At 48.1% G+C, this 26,569-nt stretch overlaps 2 protein-coding genes across 2 annotated transcripts in view; both read left to right on the top strand.

Annotated features, from left to right (window-relative positions):
• The window catches only part of LOC114068193 (fibroblast growth factor 18-like), a 34,183-nt gene extending 31,253 nt beyond the window's left edge, over nt 1-2,930 (top strand). The window contains exons 4-5 of the mRNA XM_027904112.1: nt 1,802-1,957; nt 2,852-2,930. Coding sequence (XP_027759913.1) covers nt 1,802-1,908 — 107 coding nt within the window. The 3' untranslated portion in view covers nt 1,909-1,957; nt 2,852-2,930. The remainder of the gene's footprint in view (nt 1-1,801; nt 1,958-2,851) is intronic.
• Nucleotides 1-26,569, top strand: part of LOC114068195 (fibroblast growth factor 18) — a 45,847-nt gene that overhangs the window by 1,861 nt on the left and 17,417 nt on the right. The window contains exon 2 of the mRNA XM_027904113.1: nt 24,156-24,262. Coding sequence (XP_027759914.1) covers nt 24,233-24,262 — 30 coding nt within the window. The 5' untranslated portion in view covers nt 24,156-24,232. The remainder of the gene's footprint in view (nt 1-24,155; nt 24,263-26,569) is intronic.

Raw genomic sequence — 26,569 nt, forward strand, 5'->3', positions numbered from 1 at the left:
CTCTGGCCACTGAGGAGGCAGAGGAGCAGCATGAGCTGTGCCACAGGGCGTGACAGCCGGAGAACACCTGGCTGGTGTGAAGTGAACCCGCAGGCCCTTGTGTGGAGTCACTCCATCTCTCCAGGAAAGCCCTGCCCTGAGGTCTCATCAGCCTTGTCCTTTGTCATTCCCAAATTTCCAGATAAAACAGGAGGGGAAAGTGCCACTTGGCTGCTAATTATTGTGTCATTTTATCGCATTCATTCTCGTAAGGTTTGATATGTAAACGAGTGGCTGGGTGCTGCCGCTGCCGCCCGGAGAGGCTCCTGCCCGCGGTGGCTGTCAGGTGCCGTGATGGAGTTTTCCTCTCCGTGAAAGAAGGCGGCATTTACAGTGGGTGCAGCAGGGAAGTGTGCCCGGGAGCAGCTGACAAGTGCTAATTTATGTGTCAAAGCCCATCTTGTCCCCTTCATACATATGCAATCGTGTCTGAACAACAAATCGGGCGCGCAGGAGCGCGCTCGTGACCGATGGCGATGCCGCGCCATGGCAGAGCCTGAGATTTCCCGTCTGGGGAGCTCCTGCTGCCTGCATCCCTGCTCGCCACCAAAGACCCCCCCGCTCCTGGCTGCTGGAGTCCTTGGAACAGCCCGGAGTGCTCCGGCCTTGGGGGCTGTTTGCCATCACCACCCCCGGCTCCCTCCCCGCGCCTCCTCGTCAAACTCCCCGAGTGGTCGGGCTGCGACGCCTTCCCGTCCCCCAGCCCTGCTGGAAGGTTATGGAAATCTGCTCATCGTCCTGCCTGGCACGGGAACACTCAGAGCATGATAATCGGGGAGACAGTGAGGTGGGACACGGCTGTCCAGGATGTGACCACGCAGAGCTCCTGTCTGGGATAATGGAAGGGAGAGATGTCGGAGTTACTGGAGTGAGAACCATCTGTGTTACAGCCAAACCTGGACACAAAGGCAATGACACAGGGTTCATTATGTGCCAGGAACCCCTCCCCCCGAGGCATTATTATGGAGTAACCTTTGATCAAGACCAGAGAGAGGCTTAAACAGGGTCTGGGGATCTCAACAGTTGCAAACTTTTGATCCACATCTCCGTCTTGCCAGTGGGGTCTGCATCTGGAGGAGGACGCCTCTCCTCCCACGCAGCAGATGGCTGTGTGTCCTCCTGCCCTTTTCCTCTCCTTCCCTCTCTGGCTGCCTCCATGCTGGCACGGTGTGCCAGAGCCAGGCCTCACTCTGAGGGCACCCACTGGCTCCTGGGTTACATCCTCCTTGCAGACAGTGCAGATCCCTCGGCTTCTGCACTGCCTGAGCCCTGTCCCTCCTGACAGGGAGGGGATGGGGGGGAAAGGGGGGTCGATGGCCTAAGGATTACGGCCTGGGCAAGGCTTTGGGAGGACAAGCAAGAGCCAATGCCTGAGAAAAGGCAAGAGATGTGGGAAAAGGTGCCGATGAGCTGGCTCCAGCCCTGAATTCTCTCAACAACTCAGTCCCATTAAGAGGAGGTAACATCAGGCAAGGGCTCATCACCAGCCAGTAGCACTAGCCAGTTTTAAGGATAGGGGAGCTAATAATGTTTTAGCACCTCTTTCCCCTCTCTTCCCATACATTCACAACTGGTTAAAGAACAGTGTCCAAGTGAGGAGATGCTTTTTTTCTCTGTCCTTTTTTTTTTTTTTTTTTTTTTTTCCACATACCTAGCTTCCAAATGGCTGGCATGGGAGGGTTGTCCTGCCTTTGAAGGGAAGTTGCTTTTATTGCAAGGTTTTATTGACTTCTGTAAAACTTCTCACCTCTTGGTTGCGGAGAAATGCCCAGAAAAGAAGGGAGGGGGCAGATCTCAGGCCGGGGATTGCTCCTTTCCAAGCAGCCACCACAAGTACGGCAGAGTGAGCAGCCAGCCCTGGCTCCGTGAGGAATGATGCTGCAGGGCTGGAGGAATCCCCCTTGAATGTTTTATCCAGGTGTGCAAATGCCACGTGCAAGGAAAAATACGTGCTCTGTAATGCATGGATTTGCTGGCATAACAATTCCGGTGTGTAATTTTTGGTTTGTGCGTTCTTTGGGGCCAAGATCTGGCCCCTTGTGTCAGATTATTAAATGGCAAATTAAGTCAGTTAATAGAATTAATTGAGTCGATGTAATCCTTTTAATCAGATGGATTTGATCCCTTCTCAGATGAATTAGAATCCATTAACAGATAAGTCAATTATTGGACTAAATTAAATCTAATAATAATGCCTGCTGCTCACAGCAACACTAATTAATCTAAATACACTTACCTATCTCCCAAGGTTGTTTTTTTTTTAAAGGCTTAATTGATGTTCCTAAAGTGCTCTGAGATCTTTAGATAACAGACGATCTATGTGAGCAAAATATTATCTCTTAACAGACTATAAACTAATTAAAAGACTGATCTATTTACAGATTGCATTTTTACTTTAATCTCTTCAACCTATTCAGAAGGAGTTTGCACTGGCCCAGGAAAACAATATTCCTGTTATAAGCTTATTATTACTTTACAGGTTCCTAAGTGGTCCTTTCATTCAGAAAATGAAAGGGGGAAGGGGGAAAAACAACCATTAAAGTGCTGACAAAAAAAAGAAAAGGACCTGGAACCTTTATATTCTACCTCTGATAAATGGTACAGATAGGGAAGAGAGGGATCAGTGACCTGAAACCTTAGATCCTTTCATTTATTTTCATTTCACAAAAGGCAGAAGACATTCTATCCTGTTTGTTCACGATCTGTGTATCCGGCGCAGTTGGGGAGACAGAGCTCTCTTGGCTGGGTGAAGGCATTTTTTGCCTCATTTGTACTTCACAGCCATGGGATTTTTGGTTTAATTTGTCCCCAGCTACTGCTGTCCTGCAGGGCAATGAGCAGTGATAGCTATCAGTGGAGAGGGGAGAGGTGTGAGAGCCCTTGGCTGCCCTCTCGGTGGAGGTAATGTTAATTTACCTGGATGTCCTGAAGGCTGGGATGTGCTGTGTGTAGGTACATTACTAGTCAGCGTGTTCCAGGTGGTATTTCGTCCATTGACCTATTCCATCACAATTTAAAAAACACTCTTAGGTCCCCCCGAAGGTTATAAATCCTTTATTTATTTATATGCCTGTATATATTTATATGCCTTCTAGTGTATAGCACAGAGGCTTTGTTTGAGGACGCTGTGCAGGGGGCGGTGCACAGGAGGACATCTCAGCATCCTGGTGCTGGACCCTGAGCCAGTGACATCCTCTCGAAGGCTCTCCTGGGTTCAGCGGGTTTTAGCTCAGGACTCGAGAGATGCTCCTGAGACAGGAGGTTTAGCACGGGTTTGCCAGCAGTGGACACATCTGGGGTCAGGCAGACCGAGGAGGGAAGGAACCTCAGGAGGGTGGTGTGCACGCAAGATGCCAGGTGTTACCTCCACATGTCGTACAGATGTGCTTTTTTTGGGTGGTACAGAGGAAGCAAGGAGCTGGGGAAAATGGGTGACTCCTTCCTGGGGCCGCTCCAGCCCGGGTGATGTGCTCTGCAGCTTGCAGCCCCCACCTTCTGCTCAAGCTGGAGCTTCTTCCGTGAGATGCCAGTGGACCCTGCCCACGGAGAGCACATTACAGCTGTCTAGACATCAGCCACACTCCATCCCGCCAGAGATTTCATTTGTGGTAGAAGTGGGCTCTGTTCCCCGAGGAGGTGTAATATGTGTGGAAAATATTATTATAGCAGAATAGCCTCCTTTAATTGACTCTAAATTTTGCAGGATTCCTTCCTAGGTTTGGGTAATCCTGCGCTCTCCAGAATTAATGGCTGACATAGCACTTCTTCGGGTCTTGGCAGCCTGACAGCTAATTTAGAACTCCCTAAACTCATTTCACTAATGACTCCCATTTGTTCTATCTCAAAGCCTGGAAACAAATGCAAAATACCAGTGCCATTGTCCCATCTTTAGCAAGTCATTCTTTCCCCTCAGTGTTTCTGGCACCTGAACAGCAAGCTGCCTTGGGAAACCTGATTAACCCTTTCCCTTCCTGGAATAGTTTAAATCAATTTCGATCTCTCTCCTGGGAAGATCAGGAGGAAAAACGAAACTCATTGTGGCTGGAAGGCTCAGAATTTACCCGAAGGAAAGGGGGGAGATGTAATCCAGGTAGCATTTGGGGTTTAGGAAATATAGCCGTATTTCCACATTTTTTCCACACGTACTTCCAAGCTGCTTTTCTTCCCAGGAACAGGTGCGTGCAAGGGGTTGTTTGCCGGTGCAGCTCAGCCCCAAATCCCTCATGAGCTGGGATTCACTTTGTAATTCATTCTGCCGAACCATCAGGATGGCTGTTTCCCATTTAACCAACGTATCGCTGCCTCCAGTCTCTTCCCATTACAGTTTTGACATGACGACAAGACAAATAAATTTTTTAAAAGACCTTTTATCTTCTAAACCATTTATTTTCACTTACTTAGCCCGGGGGCAGAGCTGACCTCAGCGTAAGGGATGATCATTCACCATGGCAGCTGTACAGTCATATGTGTCCTGGGGACCGGCCTGAGCCAGAGGAGCCTTCGCCGTCCAGCTGCTCTGTTGTGGCTCTGGGCTTTTCCTCCTTCTTGCCCAACAATCCCCAACAGCTTTCTTTTTTTTCTTTTTTTTTTTTTTTTTCCTCAAAATGTCACCCCTTTTCATCTGCAGTGGGGCAGTGCCGAAGTTGTCCCTGGAAAGCAGGCGAGGAGATGAGCTGAAGCTCGTGGCTTTGCTGACCCACACGTGGGGCAGGGGCTGGGTCCGAGGGTAGAGCTTGGGCTGTGGATGGGGCAGGAGGTGGGGATGGGCTCCCAGCTGGCTCTGGGCAGTGAGGGGCCTCGGCTGCCCTCACCTTCCTGGTGGCTCTGAAAGGTTCCATTTAAAATATGCTGGAAGCGTTTTATACAAACCATCTGTACATTGAAGACGTTTTTAGTTTTATATTCTGTGCCAGGGGAGGGAAAAGCCTTGCTTAGGCGGGATGAGAAGTTACGGAAGAAAAATCCAAGCCTTTTGTTTTTTGATTCATGGCAAACCTGTTTTGAACAATGAATTTGTTGTCAATGTCCTTTCCTTTTGATTTTGGAAGCTGTTGTCCTACCTCCTGCTTCAGCTTCACTCCTGAAGTCCAGCTCTCTCTGCATCAGTTCTTGTTTTGTACCTGCAGTAACAGCAGAACCTGGTGTTTATTTTTCCTCTGACACTGCAGTGATTTTGGATTTCCCTACTTCTGGATCTTGAGATAGTTTAAAGAACCTTGACTTTCACAGAAAAAAAAAAAAAAAAATCCCCTTTTAGCTCTGTGTCCAAACTTCAAGTCTCCATAACCACTGATCGGGGTTCAGAAAGCACAGGCCTGTCTGTCAGCAAATATTAGGACCCAGAAATAACGAGGAGAAGTAATTTAGAGGTCTGCTGATAATTTGTCATTTTAAATTTTTTTTTGTGGAGTGGAAAGTGAGCTACAAAGTGAAAAATCTTTATTTTCATGCAAGTCATAAAAGGGTTTTTGTTAACAGTTTGTGTGTATGTAATTCTGTGCTGTGATTTAAGTGTTCCCATTAGAAATGCAGAATAGGAAATAGGATCCCATCTGTGAGCAATTTAAGAGGAAGTGAGACAATGGAGTCGATTGCTGCTTCAGTTTAGATAATCAATATAAATATTATTAGTATAGTGATTTATCTTCTTAGACACTTTCTGAAAATGTGAATGCCAGACCCTGCAGACAGGTCAATATGATGCTATCTGTTCCTGCCTTGCTGTGTTTATGGTGTTTTCCCGTGAAGCTCAAGCAGCTGCTTTGCTGTATGTTCTTCCCTGGCTGTGATGAAATAACACACACACAATCCTAGAGCTTCCCTTTCTCCTGTGTGACTCTGGGAACGCACTGTGTGTATTAGTTGAATGATTACATTTATCTGAAATCTGTGCTGGTGGCTGTGGGGGGATAGTGGGAGCTGATCTTTAAGGTCCCTCCCAGCCCAACCCATTCTGTGATTCTGTGATGAAGTTCTGGAAGAAGTTTGCATAATTTTAAATGTATTTCTAGGCCATGAGCGATTCTGAGCACAAAGGCTGAGAGAGCTCCTTTGGGTTTATTGCAGTTTTTCTGTGTTGGAAGGAAAACATTGTCAGCAAATTCTCTTGTACGTTTTGCCTTTGGTGTACATCACCGTGCATGATGTCAGGTGGCCTACGGGGTTTTTTTTTTCTTTGAAAGAAATGTTTGGAGGAAATTAAAATTGTCAATAACCCTATTAAGAACATGCCTAATTAAAGGCAGGATGGGCAATGCAAAACTTGATGTGTAAAGGGCACAGTTCTACTTGACGATGGCATGGAACCTCGCTTGAGTTGCTGTTTGAGGTTCCTGAAGTCAGCAGCTTGTTTTGCTGGAGATTCAGTGGTGGTGGTGGTGGCATTGGCCACATCACTCCCCTGGAGCATCTCCCGCTGCGCTTTGCCAAGGCTGGGTGGTGGGACACTGAGGTTGGACCCTCCAGACAGTGGAGACAGAAGGACCTCTGTTCCTCGTGCATAACCGAGTTGCACGAATTTCATCCTCTCAGTGTCCTTGTGTGTCCCTTCCTCGTCCCAGGGCAGGGGCTGCAGCGTTCCCTGCCCTCGTGGTGTGCCAGCGGGGTGAAAGCTTTGCCAGTGGAGAGACGCTAAAGAGATGGTGGTAACGGAGACCACATCGGTGGCCTCGTTAGAAGTAATTATTTGGTGGGTTTAGATGCTGCGAGACCATTCCTGTTTTCAGGTTGGGCTTTCCTCAAGAAAGGTGTTACATTTATGGAAAAATAAGGCACTTCAGTCGCTCGGATTTCACCTCAGCTCTTTTAAAAACCAGATAGTCAGGAATTTCCGCAGCTGCGAGGTGGAGCACAGCAAACATTAACAACGCCAGTCGCATTGCGTGGCCGTCTGGAAGAGCAGGGAAGCACCCAGGCCCCTCCAAAACTGCACCGAGTGGAAAGGTGAAAAATAATGAAGCTGCGAAGAGGAGAAATTGCTGATGCGTGAACGCCTGGAAATCTGTAAGAGTCCAAAAAGGGAGACGAAAATACCCCCCAAAAATGACTATCTGTGGCTTGAACGAAATAGTGTCCGATCAGCATTCAGAAACCGCTGAATTCAGGCCGTTCCAATACTGGCATTTTCCAGAGTGCCTGCCAGTCAGATGCAGAGGAGAACACGTGTAGAGTGTCTGCGGTCTCAGCGCTCGCAAGAAGGGGAAGGCGAGCTGGAAGTGAAGGGAGTGAGAAGGCCCAGTAAAAAGATCTCCTGTTTTTTCTTACAGTGAGGAAGAGCCGGCGTTTTGGGGTTGGAGGGAGATGGTGGTGTGGCTCTGTGAGCATCCCTGTTGATGAGCTGTGTGTGCCAGCAAGAAATAGCACACACTTTGGACTTTGGTCCCTGAAAAATTATCAGTATTTTCTGAATGCCCATAACAGACAATTCATGCTTTTATGGTGATGTAGGAGCTGAGACCTTCTCAGTGTCTCCTGAGCCTCGTGTCCCTAACTTCTGCTGTAGTTGCTTTACTGATGCTGCCTGGAGTGGCTGTGCTTGAAGAATGACTGAGTAGTGCTCAGATTTCTTTTGCCCTCATGTCTCCTGGCTGAAATGTGTGCCTCAGAGGTCTTCTCCTCCTCCGCCTTTGCAGCTGCCAAAAAGGGTGCCTTTCTTCCCAAAGCAGTAAGAAAAAAATCCTGCCATCTGCCGTGACCCTGCCACCTTCTAGCTGCGACGTGTTCTGGGTCTTCTCCAACAGCTGGATGGCAGCTGTGCTGGCTGGAAGGATCTGGCCCCAGGTCGCCCTGTGGAGAGGAGCCCTTGTTCTCTGGTGTTGCTCAGCCGTTTCTGGACCTCACCCAAAAGGTGGGCTGGTGGGACAGAGAAGAAATGGATGTTGTGCCTGAGTGGCGCGATGGTGATGCCAGCCTGTGAGGCTTGAGCGTATGGCAGGAGGCATGTGCTTGGGATCCTGGCTTCAGGTTGGTGCAGCTGGCATGGTTTGGTCCATACCTGATGTTCTCAAGTGCTTTTGGAAGGACAAGCAGGAGAGGAGATGGGTGGTTGAATGTGAGGGGAGATGTAGCTTGGCTGTGGGCAGTCCACACCTGCCACAGGTGGAGTCTGGGTGTGAGGAGTGTCCCCACTGCAGAACCCCCATTACTGCTCTGGTAGGGTTTTGCAGGGGTGAGTGCTGAGGCAGACTGGGGAACACTTTGGGCTTCTGGTTTGAAATCACATCTTGTGTTGAGTTAGAGGGTGAACACTGCAGTTGCCGACAGCTGGCCTTGTCCTGTGGGGATCAGTGATGTTGCCCCAGGTTCCAACAGTGAAGGAGCTTGCCTAAAAGTAACTTCAGTGTAAATCCCAAATAAGGTTTCTGCTAGTTGCATGGAGGGATCACAGGGCTGGGTCTCTGTTACAGCCAAGGCCTGATTATCCTCTTTCCTACACTCCTGAGAGTCCACCGACTTCAGCAGAGCCATTCCTGGAGCTCCTGTGTGAGACTGAAAGGAGATTAAGTGCCCAGCAGTGCTTCCCATTCCTCCTGTGTCTTGCACCTTTGTTCAGACCTTGCATTTCAAACCATTTTAGCCGGTGGGAGGTAAATCAAAGCTGTTAGGTTTGAGCCGGTGACAATGGCCTGGTGCTGTGTGGTGTGCCCAGCCCCTTGTCTTTGTGCAACGTTTGTGATTCTTGCCTTTATTTCATTTGCTTCTGCATCTGCATTTGTAACCGTTCTTTTTCAAGTGAAGTTTCTGACTGGTGACTCATTAGGAGTAAATAGGTAAAAGGATATTGACTTTACACCTACTAATTTGGGGGTGCTAACAAGCACATGTAAGAGCCTCTGTAGTCACCGGGTAAATTGTCCCACCTGGGGGGACTGGAGGAGGGGAGATAAAAAGCATTGCAAAGAAACAGCACTTTTGTTCCTAACCACTAGCCTTGTCTGTTCCTGCAGCCATGTGGGGTTGGGGGGAATGCTGGATGGTCACCATTGCTGTAACCTGTTCTGAGCTTTGCCAGGATTTTCCAGCACTGGAACTATGAGACCTGTGAGGGCACAAAAGTAGCTAAGATCCTAATTATAAGATGAGAAATATGGTCACTCAGAAATGAGCTGGCCTTTACATGGGCTGGTGGAACAAACCCTCCTTTCTGTGGCACATGTGAGTGCAGGGCAGCGGAGGAGTCAGGATGTTGGTGCTGCACATCTGCTGTGCGTGAAGGGGAGTCACTATTGTTAAATTAGGAGGAGATAACACACTTGACACCTCGGCATGGAGGGATGCTGATTGGCACTGCTGCTCCCAGGAGCTCCAAGAACTCTTAAGCCTCACAATCAACATATCCTACAGGTATTTCCATCCCTGGAAACCAGCCTTTGGTAGGTGACTGCCAGAGAAAGGACACATCAGTTTTCATGAGCCATTTTACAAGAACATCTACAAAACCACGCAGACCTGTACTGAGCGGGGCGTTTCTAATACCACCACAGTCCCCAGACAGAATATTGTGTTTCACTGCAGGAGACTAAGTGAAAACCAGGAAGGTTTTCCTATGGAAAGGTTGGGAATAATCAGGATAGAGTGGCTCGAGCACAGATTGTACAGGTACTGACAGCAGCAAACATCAGCAGTGTGGGATGCCCATGAGGTAAACAGCTCTCTCTGTGGCTGCAGGGGCAGCAGAGGCTCATGGTCCTGGCTGTGGGCAGCTCACCCTGCTGAGATCTGTGCTCAGTGCTGCTGGTGCTGGGGCCCAAGTCAGCTGCAGATGTGCCTGTCCCTCTCCAGCCACCTCGGTGACACAGTGACCACAGCCCTGAGGTGGGCTCAGATCGAGATGTTGGCCCTCCTGTTGCAGGGGAGCTGGAGCACAGCTAAGGACTGGTGGTCTCTAGCACTGATGGTCCTGCTTGGAGCACAGGGTTGAGCTGAGTGACCTCTGGGGAGCCTTCTCAGCCTGAATGGTTTTGTGATGTGGTGAGTGTCTTTCAACCCTGATTGTCACAACACAACTGGAAGGTAAAGCCATCAGTGATCTGTTGCTCTGAATGCAGTGGTCCTCCTTTGGATGCATTCAGTGGGACCCTCAGGAAGTGCCTTCTGTGGTTTGTCACCTTTGTGATCTTTTGAATTGATATTTTTGGGAATTTTTCTAATTTAAAAAATGGGATGTAGGCAAAATTTTGCATTCTGCCCCTTTAGTCCTTCTGACATTTGCCTCAGCTTGGGGTGACCCATGACTTACATGGGAAGGATGATACCCTCTGCACACAGGGTATAAACTGTAGTTTGGCTTAAAAGGTGTGTGCTGGGGAGTGGAGAAGCATGCTGTGTGATAAACAGCTATCACCTCTACTCCTTTCTGCACATGGATTCAGTTTGTTGGGTACTTTGAATGGAAGGAAGCAGTCACCAGTCTGGCTCCCTCACTCTGTGGCTGTACCTCCAGCCTCACTCCTCCTCCTCCTCCTCCTCCTCCTTGGTGCCTGGCCTGGCTGCAGCCAATATCTGTCTCTCAGCAGGAGGAATCTGAGGAAATGCAGCAAACTTCAGCTCCTGGGGCTAAATTGTTGTGCTCTCTAACAGCGAACTGTGTTGAACTAATTGACAACCAGCTTTAAATGTACCCCAATCAAGCAAATGCACTGATTTATTTTTTCCTCTCTTACCGAGCGCTAAGCGGCTTCCAGCTTGGTTTCCTCCCCAAGAAGTGGATAACTCATCTATTGTGTAGTAAAACTGATGGGCAGTGTTGACCTCTATACAATCCTTTCAGTATGCTGAGGGAGGAAGGAGTTTCTTATGCTTCTGTGAATGTTTGACCACTTAAAAAAAGCAAAACAAAACAAAAAAAAAAGCCCAACCCAAAACCGCACACAACAACAAAAGATGATCCATTTTCTCTGGATGTCTTTGAAAGAAGCTTAGTTTAGAGACAGACTGGAGAGAAAGGCTATTGATTTTGTTTGACCTCCAAAGAGACTGTGGTCAGTATATTTTCCCTGTTGGAAGTGGTTCAAGGCTCTGAATTTCCATGTCAGCGTTTGTATCCTGAAGCGCACTGGAGCTTTTGCTGCTTCTTCAGTAAATAGCAAGCTGTAGGGAAAGGTAATGCTGGTGTAGATTTATTTCCCTCTGGATCTGCCCTTCCTTTCTTTTTCTTTCCTATGTAGCTTGCTTGTGTTGCTGATGAAGCACTTACAGTCCTTTTCACTGAAAGCTGTGCAGGTTTGTGGCTTAAGCTGAGACTACAAGCAATAGTTTTGTAATCTCTGCCTTGCTTTCTCCACAGCTAAGCCAGGTCCTTTCCTAACCTCTTGCCTGCACCAGCAAGAAGTGAGATGCCTTCTTTTACAAAGTAATATAGCCTCTAAAAACTGTCATGCTCTCCTCTCTCCTGATTTTTCCCAACCTTCCCATAGGAAAACCTTCCTGGTTTTCACTTAGTCTCCTGCAGTGAAACACAATATTCTGTCTGGGGACTGTGGTGGTATTAGAAACGCCCTGCTCAGTACAGGTCTGCGTGGTTTTGTAGATGTTCTTGTAAAATGGCTCATGAAAACTCTGGCAGTCACCTACCAAAGGCTGGCTTCCAGGGATGGAAATACCTGTAGGATATGTTGATTGTGAGGCTTAAGAGTTCTTGGAGCTCCTGGGAGCAGCAGTGCCAATCAGCATCCCTCCATGCCGAGGTGTCAAGTGTGTTATCTCCTCCTAATTTAACAATAGTGCTTCACACAGCATGTTTTTGGGTTGTGTGCTTCTGCCTGCTTGGCCACAAGTTCATCACAGCCAGTTTGCTGCTGTCAGCACATCAAAGGGCAGCCTGATAAACCTGCCACAGCATAATCAAGTCACAGGTAGAGAGTTGCTGGTGTTGGATACCAGCTACTGAGCTCCCCCGTGGGCTTTGCCAGCAGGAGCTTCATTCCTAACTCACATGGACAGATGTTCATCTTGGTCCTAATTCCCTCTCTAGAGAAAGGGTTGGTCTTCTTGCCACTGCCAGCCTCTGCTTCTAGCTGTGTTCTGGGCCAGGGTGGAGGCTGCTGGTGCAGGTTCCTGAGAGCCTGTGGGATGTGTGGGCTGCTGACAATTCCACAGCATCAGTTTCTAATTTAAGCACTTCATTTCCCAGAGAGCAACAGCCCAGTGCATCCCTAAAAAATAATGAATGGAGAAGGACCTATTTGTGCAGCCTGTGCCAAGACAAGCTGAGATTGCAGCCTGTATTGCATGTGTAACTCTACTGACCCCACTGAGCAGGACTTTAAAGGTTCCCCAGAATCTTTTGTTTACTGTCTTCAGCCCAAACCCTCTCCCAGCATTTGAATATTCAATTACATTAACCCCTTGCAAATGGCTCGGCAGTCACCTCCTGACTCAGGAGTCACCTTTGGGAGCGGTGAGAAAGAGAGAGCTTAACTGTTAAGCCGCTGCACAAATACGAAGGCAAGGTGCTGATGGAGGGAGCTTGTGGGAGGAGATGGACGTGCTCCCAGAGATCCCCCAGCCCCAGGCAGGATGTGAGCCCAAAGCTGCCCAGTGCTGCCCAGCAGTGTTCACCCTGCAGTTCCCCCCTGGAAGAGCTGCTGGAGGTGTTTGCTGTTTGCACTGGGCCAGTGGGTAGGACAGGGCAATGCAGAGGGGCTGCCATGCGGTCTGGGACGATGTAGTAATATTAATTACTAAATTAATGCAATAATTAATTTAAATATTGTATTTATAATTATTACTTATAATAATAACTACAAATAAATACAGTCATTGTTATTGAAGTAATACAATGATATTCATCAGCCCACTGCTTGCCCTGGGAGTGAGCAGTCCTGGGCTTGCGGTCTGAGCACAGAGTGGGCTATTTAGGTGTTACCCACCTCAAGGTTTTGAAGCTTTGTTAATCAGTAAGCAGAAAGTTTTGCCAGAGCCCTAAGCAGCAGGTGATGGGCATGTTGTTGGAAGTGCAGGTAGTCCCAGGGAAAGCAGCAGTGCTCTGTGTTAGCCCAATGCAGTGGCTTCCAGAAGGTGGTCAGCAAGACATGGTGGTGATGGACCAGGAATATGACAGTTTCCTGTTAATGATCAACAGCAAAAACTGAGAGCATGTAGAGAAGCAAAGACGTCCTTGTGCTTAAAGTGCCTGGAATCTGTTCCTCAGAGCTGGGTACCAGAATATCCCTTTGATTCTCAAAGGTAATTGCACCTCTTAATTAGCTGGAGAAACACCCACACCACCCCCCTCCTCCAAGCCTGAGATCTTGCTATATAAATTATAATTAACCCCTTGGCACTGGAAGTTGAGATTTCCTGCCCCCGAGCACAAATGCAAAACGCATTAGCAGCACTTAATGCGCGGGGTCAGCCCGCTCCCCGAGCGCGGGGAAGCGCTAAACGCACCATCTGAGGACGTTCGACCTGCCTTTTTTTTTAATTTTTTTTTTTTTTTTCCGGAGCTGCAAATGCTCCAGCAGGAAGGACAGCACAGAAGGAAGCCAAGCGGAGCCCGGCGGGGCGGTGGGAGCCGGGCAGGCTTTGGGGTCCGACATGGCCGGGTGGCTCGCCGTGAGAACGGCCGGGCGCCGCCGCCCCACACACCTCCAGCCGCATCATTGTCTGCCGCCAGACACACTTGGCTGTGCCTGTTGTGTGTGCCGGGCCACCCACTGCTGTCATTCACCAGCATCCTGCCTTTTTTTTTTTTTTTTTTTTTTTTTTTTTTTTTTTTTTTTTTTTTTTTTTTTTTTTTTTTTTTTTTTTTTTTTTTTTTGTTCCCCTTTTCATCGGGCCTGTTGGGGGATGAGCAGTAACTCCTCACACCGGAGGTGACCTGTGGAGAAGCGCCAGGTTGGGCAGCTGGCGGTGGGGAAGGGGTGGCCGGGGAGGGGGCTGGGGCTGCCCTGCACCTGCAGCCCTTCCCTTCCTGCTCCCCTCATCTGCATCCTCACCTCGGAGCGGGGCCAGGCCTGGCGGGCACCAGGAAAGCTGTCTGCTTTCACAGAGTCACGGAAAGGTTTGGTTTGGGAGGGATCTCAAAGACCGGCCCGTTCCCCACCAGGAGCTTGCACAGAAGCTCTTCAGCTCACGTTAGCTGGTTCCTTTGCTCCTTCGGGGTCCTGGATGGAGAAGGTGGCTCTCTGCTGGCGCAGGTCAGGCTGCAGCTTTTTGCCAGGCTATAAGACCCTTGGAGCAGGTGTTGTTGGCCAAGGGCTGCCTCTTGCCCCACGGGCCATGTGGTGTGTCCTTGGGCTCTCTGTGCCGGTGGCTCGGGGTCACACCACTGTTTGCTGAGCTCAGGTGGTGGCAGCAAGCGGTGACTTGGCCACCTTGGCAGAGCTCTAAGGTGGCTTCTTGCCCTTGTGGCAAAAATGAGGGGCAGCCCTGCTCCTCAGGCTTGGCACGCTGATAAGACCACCATGACTGCCTGCAGATATTTCAGGTCTGCGGTGTAAACATAGCGGTGCCAAATTGCTTTACCCTATACACTCCAAAAATTGTGGAGGGAGATAAAAACAGGAGAGTGAGAAGGTGTCCCAGTGGGGAGGATGGAATGTGCTTGCTGGGATGGGGTAGCAAGTGTTGGAAGGAAGGTTTCTGCTTTGGATTTTGTCCTTTGTCTCTACGTCTGAAGATTTTTAGAATGAATCGTGCTGATTACAGCGCTAATCGAAGTGTCCTCCAAGCTCAACAAATTCTGTTGATCCATGTTTGGATAGGTATGGGCTGGACACCTGCAGCAGTGGCGTCCCCTGCCAGGGCATCTGCCATCTCAAGGGGACATCCCACCCTTCAGGGGGGGAGAGGAGGGCAGGATGCTCCAGTGCAGGGAGGAGAGAAAGAAAATTTTGGATGGAAACATGGGACTGAGTCTGAGCTTTAAAGGTGACCTGAGTCTTCAGATGAACCAAGATAAATTAGAAATAATACAATATCATACAGATTTTATGCTCTCAATGCTGACTCTTTAAACTTAGAATACCCCAAAAATGAACTATTGGAGATGTTAGCTCTTTTCCTTGCTGCTCTTGTTTATGATGCCACAGATGAGGAGTGGCTTAGTTCTGTACTTGATTTAATTGTTGTATTAAGGTTTACCATGGGATCTGCTTTTCTTAATCCAAACACTTATGGTTTGAATGCAGAATTATATTTGAGATTTTTAAAGTACCTTTATTAAAACATAAAACTAATTTTACAGTTCTGACAGGTCTCATTTAAATACCCAGTGCCAGATGCCTTTTGTCCCAAATGACTCCAGAAAAGAAAAAAAAAGACTTTTAAAATTTCTCATGCAATTAAAATGCAGTAAAAGGCAAGTAAATAGCCTTACATATGCTGAGGACCAGGGGTAACAGCTTAAGAAAAGTCCCATGGTAAATGTGTTTCTAAAAATAAATATGTGAAACCTGAGGTGCTAAGTGGAGAGTTAATGTGATACCTGATTTTTGTTGGTTGCTGCATTATTTCTGTTGTTGCTGCTCTGAGGATAGTTGCAGGAATTGTGCTATGTCTGTAAGGAGAGACCTTTTCAAAGAGACTGGTGCAGTGGACCCTTCTCCAAGGTCCTTCACCTGAGGAACTCCTTTGGGTGCAGCTGCAGCTGGTTCCAGGTTTGTGTCCCCAGGTGCTGTAGAGGGTCACTTTTTGTCCACCTCTTTTAAACCTTACCCAAAAATACTCGTACTCTCATGTACTCTTACCCAAGAGTGACGATTTTCTGTACTTCATTTGGTAATTCTTCAATTATTTGGGAAAAGGGAGCTTCAGCAGCACAAGCATTAAGAAGTCAGATATCCTTGAAACTGTGTTTGCAACCATTTCTAAGAGCAGACCCTGCTTAAAATCTTAAAACACAGAGGAATTTTCCCCATGTGCCAGAACGTTTTCTTCTGTTGGGTTGCACTGCTGCCTCTGCCCCTCTGGGTTCCAGAGCCACAAGAATCCCACTGAAAACACCAGAGCATCCTGCAACTTTATTTTCAGCATATTTTTTTACTCTCTGGAAGGAGGCAAGGTTACAATGAGCCCCTTTGAGAAAACGCGTGAGCACGCTTCTGTTCCGACCCATAAAATTAATTATCCTAATTTCAGCTTTTACTGGCACAGGATAAGAACCCTGCTCGGTAGAACTCATCATCTTTGTGCATGAGGCACATTTGATAATCTCAATTCAACTAACGCTGTGAATGCTTTACTCGTTCGTCCCGGTTAGCCCCGTTTTGGAGCACTCGCAGACACAACAGTGGGGCCTGGATGGAGCGGGTGAAACCATCCCGGGGCTGGCACGCAGGAGAGATTTACGTGCTTGGGGCTCCTCGGGAAGAGGATATGGTGGTGCTAACATCACACCTCCTTCATCTGGAGGATGAGCTTGCCTGGGGGAGGTGGGTGAGCGCTGCAGGGTACACGTGGTCTGTCCTGTGCTCCTGGCCACGAGCAGAGCAGCTTTGGAGAAACAAGAGTGCAAGGGGTTCCGGAGTTGTCATTCCCTGCTTATTGTTGTTTTTGCGTACATCGGTGTTTTTGTTGGGTTCAACTGAGACTGGGGAACAAGAGAGTCAAAATAACTTCATCAGGATTTGTTCTTGTGGTAATTCTAACCTTCTGTGGGGATGGGAAAGGTTCATGCTCTTTCCAGACCCGAGAGACTCCAGTGCTTTGGATGCCTTTCAGCAAAGTGCTCAGGGCCAGGTTCTGAGGTCGTTGTCTGTTGGGCTTGACTGTGTCAGTAGGAGTTTATTCAAATGAGAATGATCAAAGACATCAGGGTTTGGCCCTTTACTTTTCATTTTAGGTGCTTTTTCAAGCATAACAGAGCTTCTGAACTTTTTTGAGGCTCATCCTTCACTAATTCCAGACTCAGAGCCTGGCGACTTGTCAAGCAGTTTTCCTGCCTGTGTAGAAACACTGTCCACTTGAGCTGTGTTTGGAGGCAGCAGGACACCCTGGTGAGATAGAGGAATTTCTGTGCTAACATTTTGAACGTTTCTCTTTCCAGGCTTGCTTCTTAGTCATGGCGAGTTTGCAGGTGGCAGAGTTCAGGGCAGAATTTGTTCATTGCTGTTCCCACCCGGGCGTTTTGAAGCACACAACCTATCCGCCTCCACTTTTACTGAATCTTGTCTAAATAAGCTTATTCACCATCATTGAAGCAACTGCCAAAATATTTTTAGTGTCTCTTACGGTGAATTATGTATAAAACATCTGCAAGAGGCCAAGTCTGATTTCCCGCTACTTAATTCTGTTTTCTTAGATCTACAAATGGGTGCAAATGGCTCCGTGTCGGAATGACAGTATTTTACATTCATTTCTCATGTGGGTAAACGATGACCAACCTGTGGGTAGTCCAGGCTTGGGCCAGTAATATGGTACTTATAGCTCAGATTTTTGTTGTTGTTGTTGTTTTGGGTTTTTTTTTGTTCATTTGTTTGTGGGGGTTTTGTTTGTGTTTTTCACAGAGTCACAGATTCAGGGATTTATTAAAATTTTATATAAGTTGGACAAAAATCTCTAAGATCTGCCTTTGTATTTATTCTGGTCTTACATCAGCAAAACTATCAAACAATTTTCATATATGTGGATTAATAAAAGACTCAGATTAGCACATTTTCATTAAACTTCTCCCAAGATATGGTGAATAACAGTGAGTTTGTAGGGACTGTGTCTGGAAGCTTTGTCATCCTCTAAGGAGCCTGGGCAGTTGAGTGAAGAAAACGTCTTTGTTTTCGAATCTCCTTTTTACCTTGATATTGCCATTCTGTCATAAACAACAGGGTGTGGAGGCAGAACCTGCCCAAGATGGTCCCTGAGATGCTTGGGGAACACCAGCAGCTCGGCATAGTTCCCTGGGCATGGCTTGTTAGCTGCTGCTGAACCGGCACAGGAATTTTTTGGGTGGGCACATCCCTCTAGGTAAGACCTCTGTAACGTTCAAGGCCAGGTTGGGTGGCACGTTGAGCAACCTGATCTAGTGGAAGGTGTCCCTGCCCATGGCAGAGGTGTCGGAACTAGCTGAGCTTTGAAGTCCCTTCCAATCCAAACCATTCCATGATTCCATGTTTCTGTGAACGGCCTAAACAGCGGAGGTTTCACTGGTGTGTGAGTGGTACTTTATGACCCGAACATCTGAGGCTCCGTGGGGTTCCCTGCAGCACAGTGTGTCACCCTGCACATCTGCCCTGGACTGGGCACTCAGGCTGGCGTGGTTGGCACCCACAGGGATGTTTCTGTGTGTCTTGGCCCCGTGTCCTGTAGACATGCCCAGGGAGTGCTGAGGGATAGCTCAGTACACTGGAAGTGGGACAGGAGCCTTCTTGGTGTGTGAGGTGGTTGGTTGTGGATGGGGGTGCCTGAAACCATCTCCCACAGACCGAAGCTCTTAGCAGTTCATGGGGAGGTGAAATCCAGATGAAGGCGTCCCAGAAGGTGTTCCCAGGAAGGGTAAATGTTAGTCCTTGTGCTGTGGTCCATCACACTGAGCCCTTGGGGCAGTGGCAGAAGGGCAGGGTGAGCAGACAGCTCCCTAGGCTGGGGAAGGGGGGGAGCTCTCAGCAAAGCCGTGTCCAAAGCTGCTCTCCCAGTGTGTTCCAGCCTGCAGGCAGTGGCAGAGGTGGGACCCTGAAGCCATGCAGGGGTGTTTATCAGCACTCGGACTTCCGATGTGTGGGAAGTCCTTTGTGTGGAAGTGTTTACAGGGTCAGGCTGCTGCGGTGTAAGTGCCTTTGAGGTCTTTGCTGCGTTACAGATTTCCTTCTGATATCTCCCATGCAAATATTTAACCTGACTAGTTCCTGAGAGCTGCCGAGGCTGTTCTGCAGGTTGCAGGTTGTCTCTGCAGCCTGTCATTTGTTCACACAGAGCCCTTGGTCCTGCTCCCCTTCCCACCCCATGACGCGGCAGAAAGGTGTGCCGTGGAGGTTTGGCACTTGGTGTTGATGCTCTGAGGGGCCTCACGCACTCCACACACTCCAAATTGTCTTTGTCCCTCTCTGCAACAGTTAGTGAGGGACAGATGTGGTGTTTAAAAGAAAACCTCATTTAGAGGGTTTTTTTTTAAGGCATTTTTAAAAGCCTGGGCCAGGATGGGGAGAGCTGCTCCCCAGGCAGACCCTGCACTGACACCGAGCCCTTTCCTGGCTCGTGCAAAGTGGTGGCTTAAAAAAGAAAAAATAACTGGAGGTTGGATCTTGGAGCTGCTCTTACTGCTCCTCCCCACCAACATCCCTTTTAATAATTGGACATACATATGCTGTGCTCGCTCAGGACAGACGAGATGAGCTCACTGCAGTGGTATGTGGGTCAGAGCTCTGCCCTCCTGAGCACCAGCCTCGCTGATTGGGGTGGTTACTCCTGATTTGCACCTGAATATTTGAGAAGGGAGTTGGGCCCTATGGTTTATAACTGTTAAATATCATACAGTTTGCAGGACCATGCAAGTGTGCAAACAAAACTTAGGGATGCAGCCTAGATTCCCTCACTGTGGGCTTCGTTGGACCCTCCAGACTTTACCTAATTTTGGCATTATTCCCCCATCATTACATCATGAACGTGGAGACAGGGTCATTCCCTCCTATGTTGTGGTCATGCAAGGGATTCTGGTGGTTTTAGTAGCGAGTGGGCAGCGTTTGAACAGGTTTCAGCTGCTTGAAGCACCTTTGCCTGTGCTGGGAGTCACACGAGAAGATTCAGTCTTACCAGAGAGTGGATTTTGCTCTCCCATCAGATGCAGTGTGTACACTGTGAACTGTGGAAAGGTGCTTTGTCTTGGTTGGTAGCACCAGAGTAACAGAGTGGGAAAGCTGCTCTCTATCCCAGGTGCTCTGCTCCCAGCCTCACAGGATCAGTACATCCTTCCTCTTCATCCACTGGAAATGGTTTCAAGTCTAAGAATGGTTTCCCTGACTTTGTTTCATTAAAAAAAGTGCAACTAAAGCAACAGAATCTTGGTCCCCTGTGAGAGCCTTTCCCCCTGGAAATCTGTGTTAGCTGACTCCCTTCAGGGTGCCCAGTCCTTCTACACCCTCCTTGCATTTCCCCCTTTCTCTCTTTATTTATCTGAAACTGAGGATTTTGTGATAGGTACCACGTAAACCTTACACTTCTCAGGTGTCCTCTTTCTCCTCTCTTTCCCTGTGCTTTTCTGCCTCCTGTCCTCCCACTCCCAGGAAATATTTGAAAGATAATTTGGCATATTTTCTGCCACCTTCACATATCTCCCTGACTTCATGTTTTCTTAGCTGGAAGATAGCTTTTCGACATATATATATATATATATATATATATATATGTAATCCTTTTCACCTAGACTTGTGAGGAATTCCAGTCTCTTCCAGTGGGAGTTTTCAGGAAGGTTTAGGTTAAATGGACCAATAAGGCAAAAGCATGTAGTAGGAGATCTCACCCTCTAAAGACATATTTTCTCTTTTTTTTTTTTTTTTCTTTACCCCCCAGAAAACATATCAGAATATCTAGTTGTCAAAGAATTTAAACAATAATACCTGGTCTGAGATTGGAGTACAGGGCCTTTGAAAATAAAGATTTTAATCTCTGTACAGTGTATCCAGGGGTGGATGGAGCTGGAATTCAGGTGTGCTGAGCAGCAGAGTCCTGTGGGGATATTGTTCCAGCATGGTGGGACTCATTTTACCTGAGCTCTCCGTGGAAATTCTCTTGGATTTTCCCTGTTACTTTCACTGTGGGCATGGCATCTTTATCATGGAAACAGATGAATTAATCTAAAATATATTAGTGGTTACTGAGCTTTTCTGCTGCTGCCTGTGAGTGGGTGGGAGACACCAGCAACCCCTTGTGCTGTGTCAGCCTCCAACCCCCAGGAGATCTTGTTGTAGCATTCAGCTGATATTAAATGTGTTGTTCAAGGTCCCTGTCCCTGCTATTCAGAGAATTTAGGGAGATGCCTGTTGTACAAAGAGGCATCAGCTGTCAGGGGTGCTGCAGACTGGGAGCTAACTGGGTTATAACCCACCCTAAAGCCTCACTGGTCTCCCTTTGTAGGAAAGATAGCCCAGAATCCCTAAAAACAAGATGTTTCCAATATCTTAAGACTCAGATTTTTCAGAAGTGGGTACCTCTGGGTGGCCTTGGCCTGTACTGGGGCAGCTCGGGTCACGGCAGGGATCAGACATCATCTGCTGAACCTCCTTCCCTGTGCTCCCCACGCCTGGCCATCGGGTGCAGGATGATCTCTGGGGGTTGCAGGCCCCTTGGGGCGCTGGGCTGTGGGTGTTGGTGTGTTTGCTAGCATGGGTGTCTCATTGGATGCTACTTATCCACTGCTGCTCAGTCTGGGTTGTGGCACCAGCCCAGGAGGGATCTCAGCACTGCTGTAACCTTTGCAGCCCACGGGAAAGGTGACTTCCATTTAGTTCTAAATTATGACATTATTTTATTAGATCTTTAAACTTTATTTAAATTTTTTATTTAAAAAGGGGGAGGAAGGTATCATATTTTAATTAGTAGCGGGGTGCCAAAGGAGACCTAGATTAATTATTTGAAATCACTCCATCCAGATGGTTTTAATTTTCACAGCAGGGAACCGGCATCTTTTTAAGGTGATATTTTTCAAATTAAAATCAGCTTGGATATTACTCACACTGGCTGCAGAGCAAGGGGGTGGGGAGTGTGAGCCAGCGTGCCCTCTGTCCATCAGAGCGTGGGCTGCCCGTGGGGACCTGTGTCAGAGAGGTGAGAGCTGCTGCCTGTCCGTGGGGACTGCAGCTCCAGGCTCTTGTGCTGGACTGTTTTGTCACCATCAGCTCCTGGTTTGGCTGGCCAAAGCTGGTGTCTGATGCTCACCGTTCTTCTCAGCAGCTTTAGCTGCAGCACCGAGGCTGGAATGGCTGGGAAATGCCTTGCAGATTAGAAGGGAACTCGTGGCATCCTGTTCTTGCCGGTGTGGAGCCCTCGCTTGACCCCTTCGGTGGGTGGCCCCGCATCTGCTTGTGTGCCTGGGTGGTTTTGACGCTGTGGATCTGTGGGCAGCTCCTTGGTGCTTCACTCATGTGCTGACTGCTGCTCTCCCTTCTCTGAGGTTGACCATTAGCCCTCTGCTCATGTTAGGGGAACCCCTTTCAGAGTCACCTCTTTAAAGACAGGTGGGTTTTTTTTTTGCTGTTCCCTTGTCTATTAATGCTGTGTTGCATCTGAGCAGCCTCCCTGACCTTCTCGGAGCAGTGGGCATTCCCCGGGTTATCTACCACGTTGGTCATCCTTGGGGACTGTTCTTTGGCCCTGTGCCATCCTCCCCATCCTGGCTGGTCTCACCTTGATATCCTCACTGCGATGGGTTATTTCTGGCTCTCGTGGCCTTTCCTCACAGAGGTGGTCACAGGTTTGATGCCACCTTGGCAGGTGGGGGGAGAAAATGTGGAGCACCCAGTTGCTCCTTGCAAGCTGCTCTCCATGGACACCCAAACCCATGATGCATTCCTGAAAAACTTTACTAAATACTCATATTTGTGCATGATTGCAATTAATATTCTGCTGTAAGACTGGTATTACTCCACTTGCTTTCAGAAAAAATTTACAATTTATATATCCTCTGTGATAACAGGTTTAACTGGAAACTCCTGAACTTGCAGATGTGACTGAGCTGCAAAGGGAAAATTCTGTTTAGGGCCCTTGTGAGTAAAAGGTTTGGGATATTTGCACTGCTGCAGAAGCCAAAAGCTGACTTTACAAGTGGGAAAAATATTAATGTGTTTAAATGAAACAAACTCCCATTTCTATCCCCGTGGTAAATCCTTACAATGAACGTATTTGCTCTTAGAGGGTTTTAAAGCTTGAAATATGAATGCCAAAAAGAATGTGACTTTTAGCAGCACAGATCAAACATTCTCCAGAGTTTGGCAAAGGCCGTGTTTCGACGGCAAGGCTGGGATCTCACAAGCGTGAGTATTTCCAGAGCAGGACCGTGGAGTTGCACTTGCTGACACTTACACATTCTTGCATTGTGTTTCAACCATGTCTCCTTTCTCCCCCTCCGTATCGGGGATGGATCTGAACCAAAATGTCCAGTCTGCCTGTTCCTGCCTCTCCGGGGAAACTCCTGGAATCTGAATCCTGAGCACGACTGGAATTTGTGTTTAGATTAGAGCTGGAGTAAAAGGCTGAACTTGGATGTGTCTGGGTTTTTGAGGTGATGGTGATGGCTCGCTGCTCACCAGGGGGGCAGCTTGGCCCCTTCTGCAGATACAGCTGTGTCAGAGCAGGTGGTTTGGGAAGATGCAGCAGGGATCTGTCCTCTCCCGTGGCTCCTGGTGATGCTGCAAACCAGGTCTGGCATCAGTAAATATGTGAAACACTGTGAGATTGCTAGCTAGAGCTGAAGACCTGGACCTGGACTGCCAGAAGGCAGTTTGTGACATCCTGGAAGCACAGGTAGACGTGGAGGACATCAGCAAGCGTGGGTGTGTATCAGACAAGGACAAGCAGTGCCAAATTTCTCCCCTGCTGGCTGTGGTGGTGCTCTTCAGGAATCTCTGTGATGTTTTGCACCAGGAGCACATGGCATGACCGCTTCTGTGCAGTGTTTGAGGGATGCTGGCTACGGGGAAAGGATTTTCTGCCTTGTCGTGGTAATCTTACATCTTCATGAGAATAAAATCTGTGTTCTTACCCTCCTGCAGTGTGAAGGAGAGCACTGTCATTGGCATGGGCTGCCCAGGGCAGTGGTGGAGTCACCATCCCTGGAGCTGTTTAAGAGGTGTATGGATGTGACACCTGGGGACACGGTTTAGTGGTGGCTGTGGCAGTGCTGGGGGAACAGCTGGACTCCATGACCTCAGAGGGTTTTTTAGCATCGAGCTAATATTGCTGCTGGGGTGATGGGGTTGGTGTGGACGAATGGAGCACACACGAGTACGTGACTACTTTGTGTCGAAACCAGCACTAAACCTGGGCTATCCACACAGGAGTTAGTGGGGAGGTGTCAGTTTTGCACCTGTGGCTAAGCTGTGAGCTCAGCCCCAGGGTGGTCCCTTGGGTTGTTCCTGTGCAGAGCATCCCAGGGAGGTTCAGCTGGAGGCAATGGGACGGTGCATGTTACACCCTATGACTTAATGGGACCACACTGGTAAATGCTTCTTTTTTTCTTCTTCCTTTACAAGCCCAGCTTCTAGTGGAAACAGACACTTTTGGCAGTCAAGTCCGGATCAAAGGGAAGGAGACAGATTTCTACCTTTGCATGAACAGGAAAGGCAAGCTAGTGGGGAAGGTAAGTGTTTCCTATTAATTAATTTGTAACCTGAGTGTTACCTTTAGCAGCCTCCTCAAGGCTGTAACGATGTGTTCAAGCTTCGCCTGTCAGCCTAAAATGAGAAGCAGGATGGAGGGGATGTGGGGTTTGTGAGGCTGCCCGTGCCCTCCCAGCCTCCCCAACACCTGCAAACATCCCCCAGCCAGGCTGGGATCTCCAGTGGTGCCTCGGATCTGGATGGGTTTGTGCTTCCCAGTTGTGTTCAACTGCCAGGAGATGTCGTGTCAGCATCCCAGTGCCGTGGGTGGCACTCCACAATAACTTCCTCACTTGGTGTTTCTTTGGGGGGAAAAATGCCAGCATGAATTTCCCCCAAAAAATTCCTTTTAGGGGGAAATGAAAAATAAAAGGGCAAGTGGAGCACTGTGCTGGGGAGGGGGGTGGTGTGTAGGCAACATAAGGCCTCGTCCTCTCAGTGGTGAGCCAGAGGTTGGTGTGACAGAGCTCATACTGGAATCCCAACATTGTGCTGGGGCTGGGCCTCACTGTTCAGTGTTACAGGAATTTTTCTTGTTACTTTGGATCCCCCCCCGAATGGAAGCATGTAACAAATTACAGTGTGTTTACCCATCCAGCTTAACTTCTTTGCTGAGGTCATTTTTTTGTGTGTATTAATTTGTTTTTGTAATTTAGGCAGCTCTGTGTTGTTGGCGAAGCTGGAGGCTTGCTAACCAGGCAGGGGCTTGTGCAAAGCTAAATTACCACCAAAATAAAAGGAAAATAAAACGTCCCAGCCTTCCAAACCCTGCTGCCCACACTTTGCACCACCAGGCATTCAAATCCAGCGTCTTTGCGGCTGTGAAAAAGGAAAGCTGAGTTTTGTTTTGAGTCAAGGCAGCAAAAGCCACACTCCCAAACAGAAACCAGAAACCAAATGGCTCTGGTGAAAAATTATTTACTGTTGTTGTCCCGGGGTGTGACACCTGTGGGACACTGCCTTCCCCAGCAATCCCCCCTTCCTCCCACTTGGGTGTTCCTTGGGAGCAGTGTGGATGTTCTGTCCAGGCTTCATTGTTTTAACCAGATTTAGCCTCTCAGGATACTCACTGGATGCTTTCAAAGGTTGCGTTGGACACAAACCTGACTTTGATTTCTTTTTTTTTGCTCTAATTTTCCATCCTTTAAATGGGGTGATACCATTTTTCCCTGCAGTGTTATAAGGATGATTTTGTTAATGTTTAGGAGGTGCTGATACCACAGTTATGGAGAGCTTTGAAGCACTCAAATTAGACAGGGTAAAAGGAGCACAAAATCTTACCTTTTTCTTTAGTAGACCTTTCCCCAGGTGGATCAGGAATGGCACACTGTGCAGCCCACAACCTCTCCTGCTCTGTGCTAAGTGCCCAGGAGCATCCTGGCAAAGTCAGCACCTGTTTTTGAAAACATACATTATATTTGCATATAGCATGTATTTAAGACTCATCCCTTGATTTTGCCCACTGGGTGCCAAGGCAGGACAGTTCTTTAGCTCGTCACTTTTCACACACCACGAACCCTTTTTCTTCCCCCTGATGTGCTTTTCATAGCATTGAGCTGGCAAATGGTTAGTTAGAGAAAATAAATGAGTCTATTCTTGTAAATATGAGCCTTCCCACCCCAGCCTGCTGACAAGTTCCCAAACCAGCCAACCTGAGCCAGAGGGGGTATGGGACATGGCCTTTGGAAAGAAAATGTTTCAGACGTGTTGCCCATATTAACAGCTTCTCCATGAGCAAAAAAAAAAAAAAAAAGAAAATAATAGCATGTCTTCTTGATACCAAAGAGTGTGGTTTTAATTAGCATCATAGTTTCAGCTCTCTTTGTGGCAGGAGTTTGAGGGAATGCTTTTTAGCTTGAATGCTCTAAACAGCTAGTAAACCCCAAGGAAAACATCAGATAAAAGTTATGCCTGGGCTTATACAAATATTTAAGTTCAGTCTGGGGGTGGAGGGGAATGAAAGCCATAAACTGATTGTTTCACAGTTGTCCCGGTATGTTTGGCCAGAGAGGAGCTGTGGGACCAAACTGGGTCTTTACCTCCACTCATTTCCTATTGCCTTACACGGCATAATCCCCAGCAATACCAGCACATGCCATCTGGCTTTGTTCTGCTCCTCAGTCAGCAGTTTTGAGTCCTCCCCCCTCAGTTGAAAACCTGCTTTGAATTTAGGCTCTTTTATGTCCCATGATCACTTAGAAAGTGTCTTACGGTCCGGAGCAGGTTGTTGATGTTCTCGGCTAGAGCTGGTGGTGAACGCAAGAGCTCCAGAGGTGGACAGGGCTTGT

Source organism: Empidonax traillii, unplaced genomic scaffold, assembly GCF_003031625.1.
Source record: "Empidonax traillii isolate 1590-97213 ecotype Southwest subspecies unplaced genomic scaffold, ASM303162v1 scaffold1014:size492293, whole genome shotgun sequence".
Taxonomy (NCBI): domain Eukaryota; kingdom Metazoa; phylum Chordata; class Aves; order Passeriformes; family Tyrannidae; genus Empidonax; species Empidonax traillii.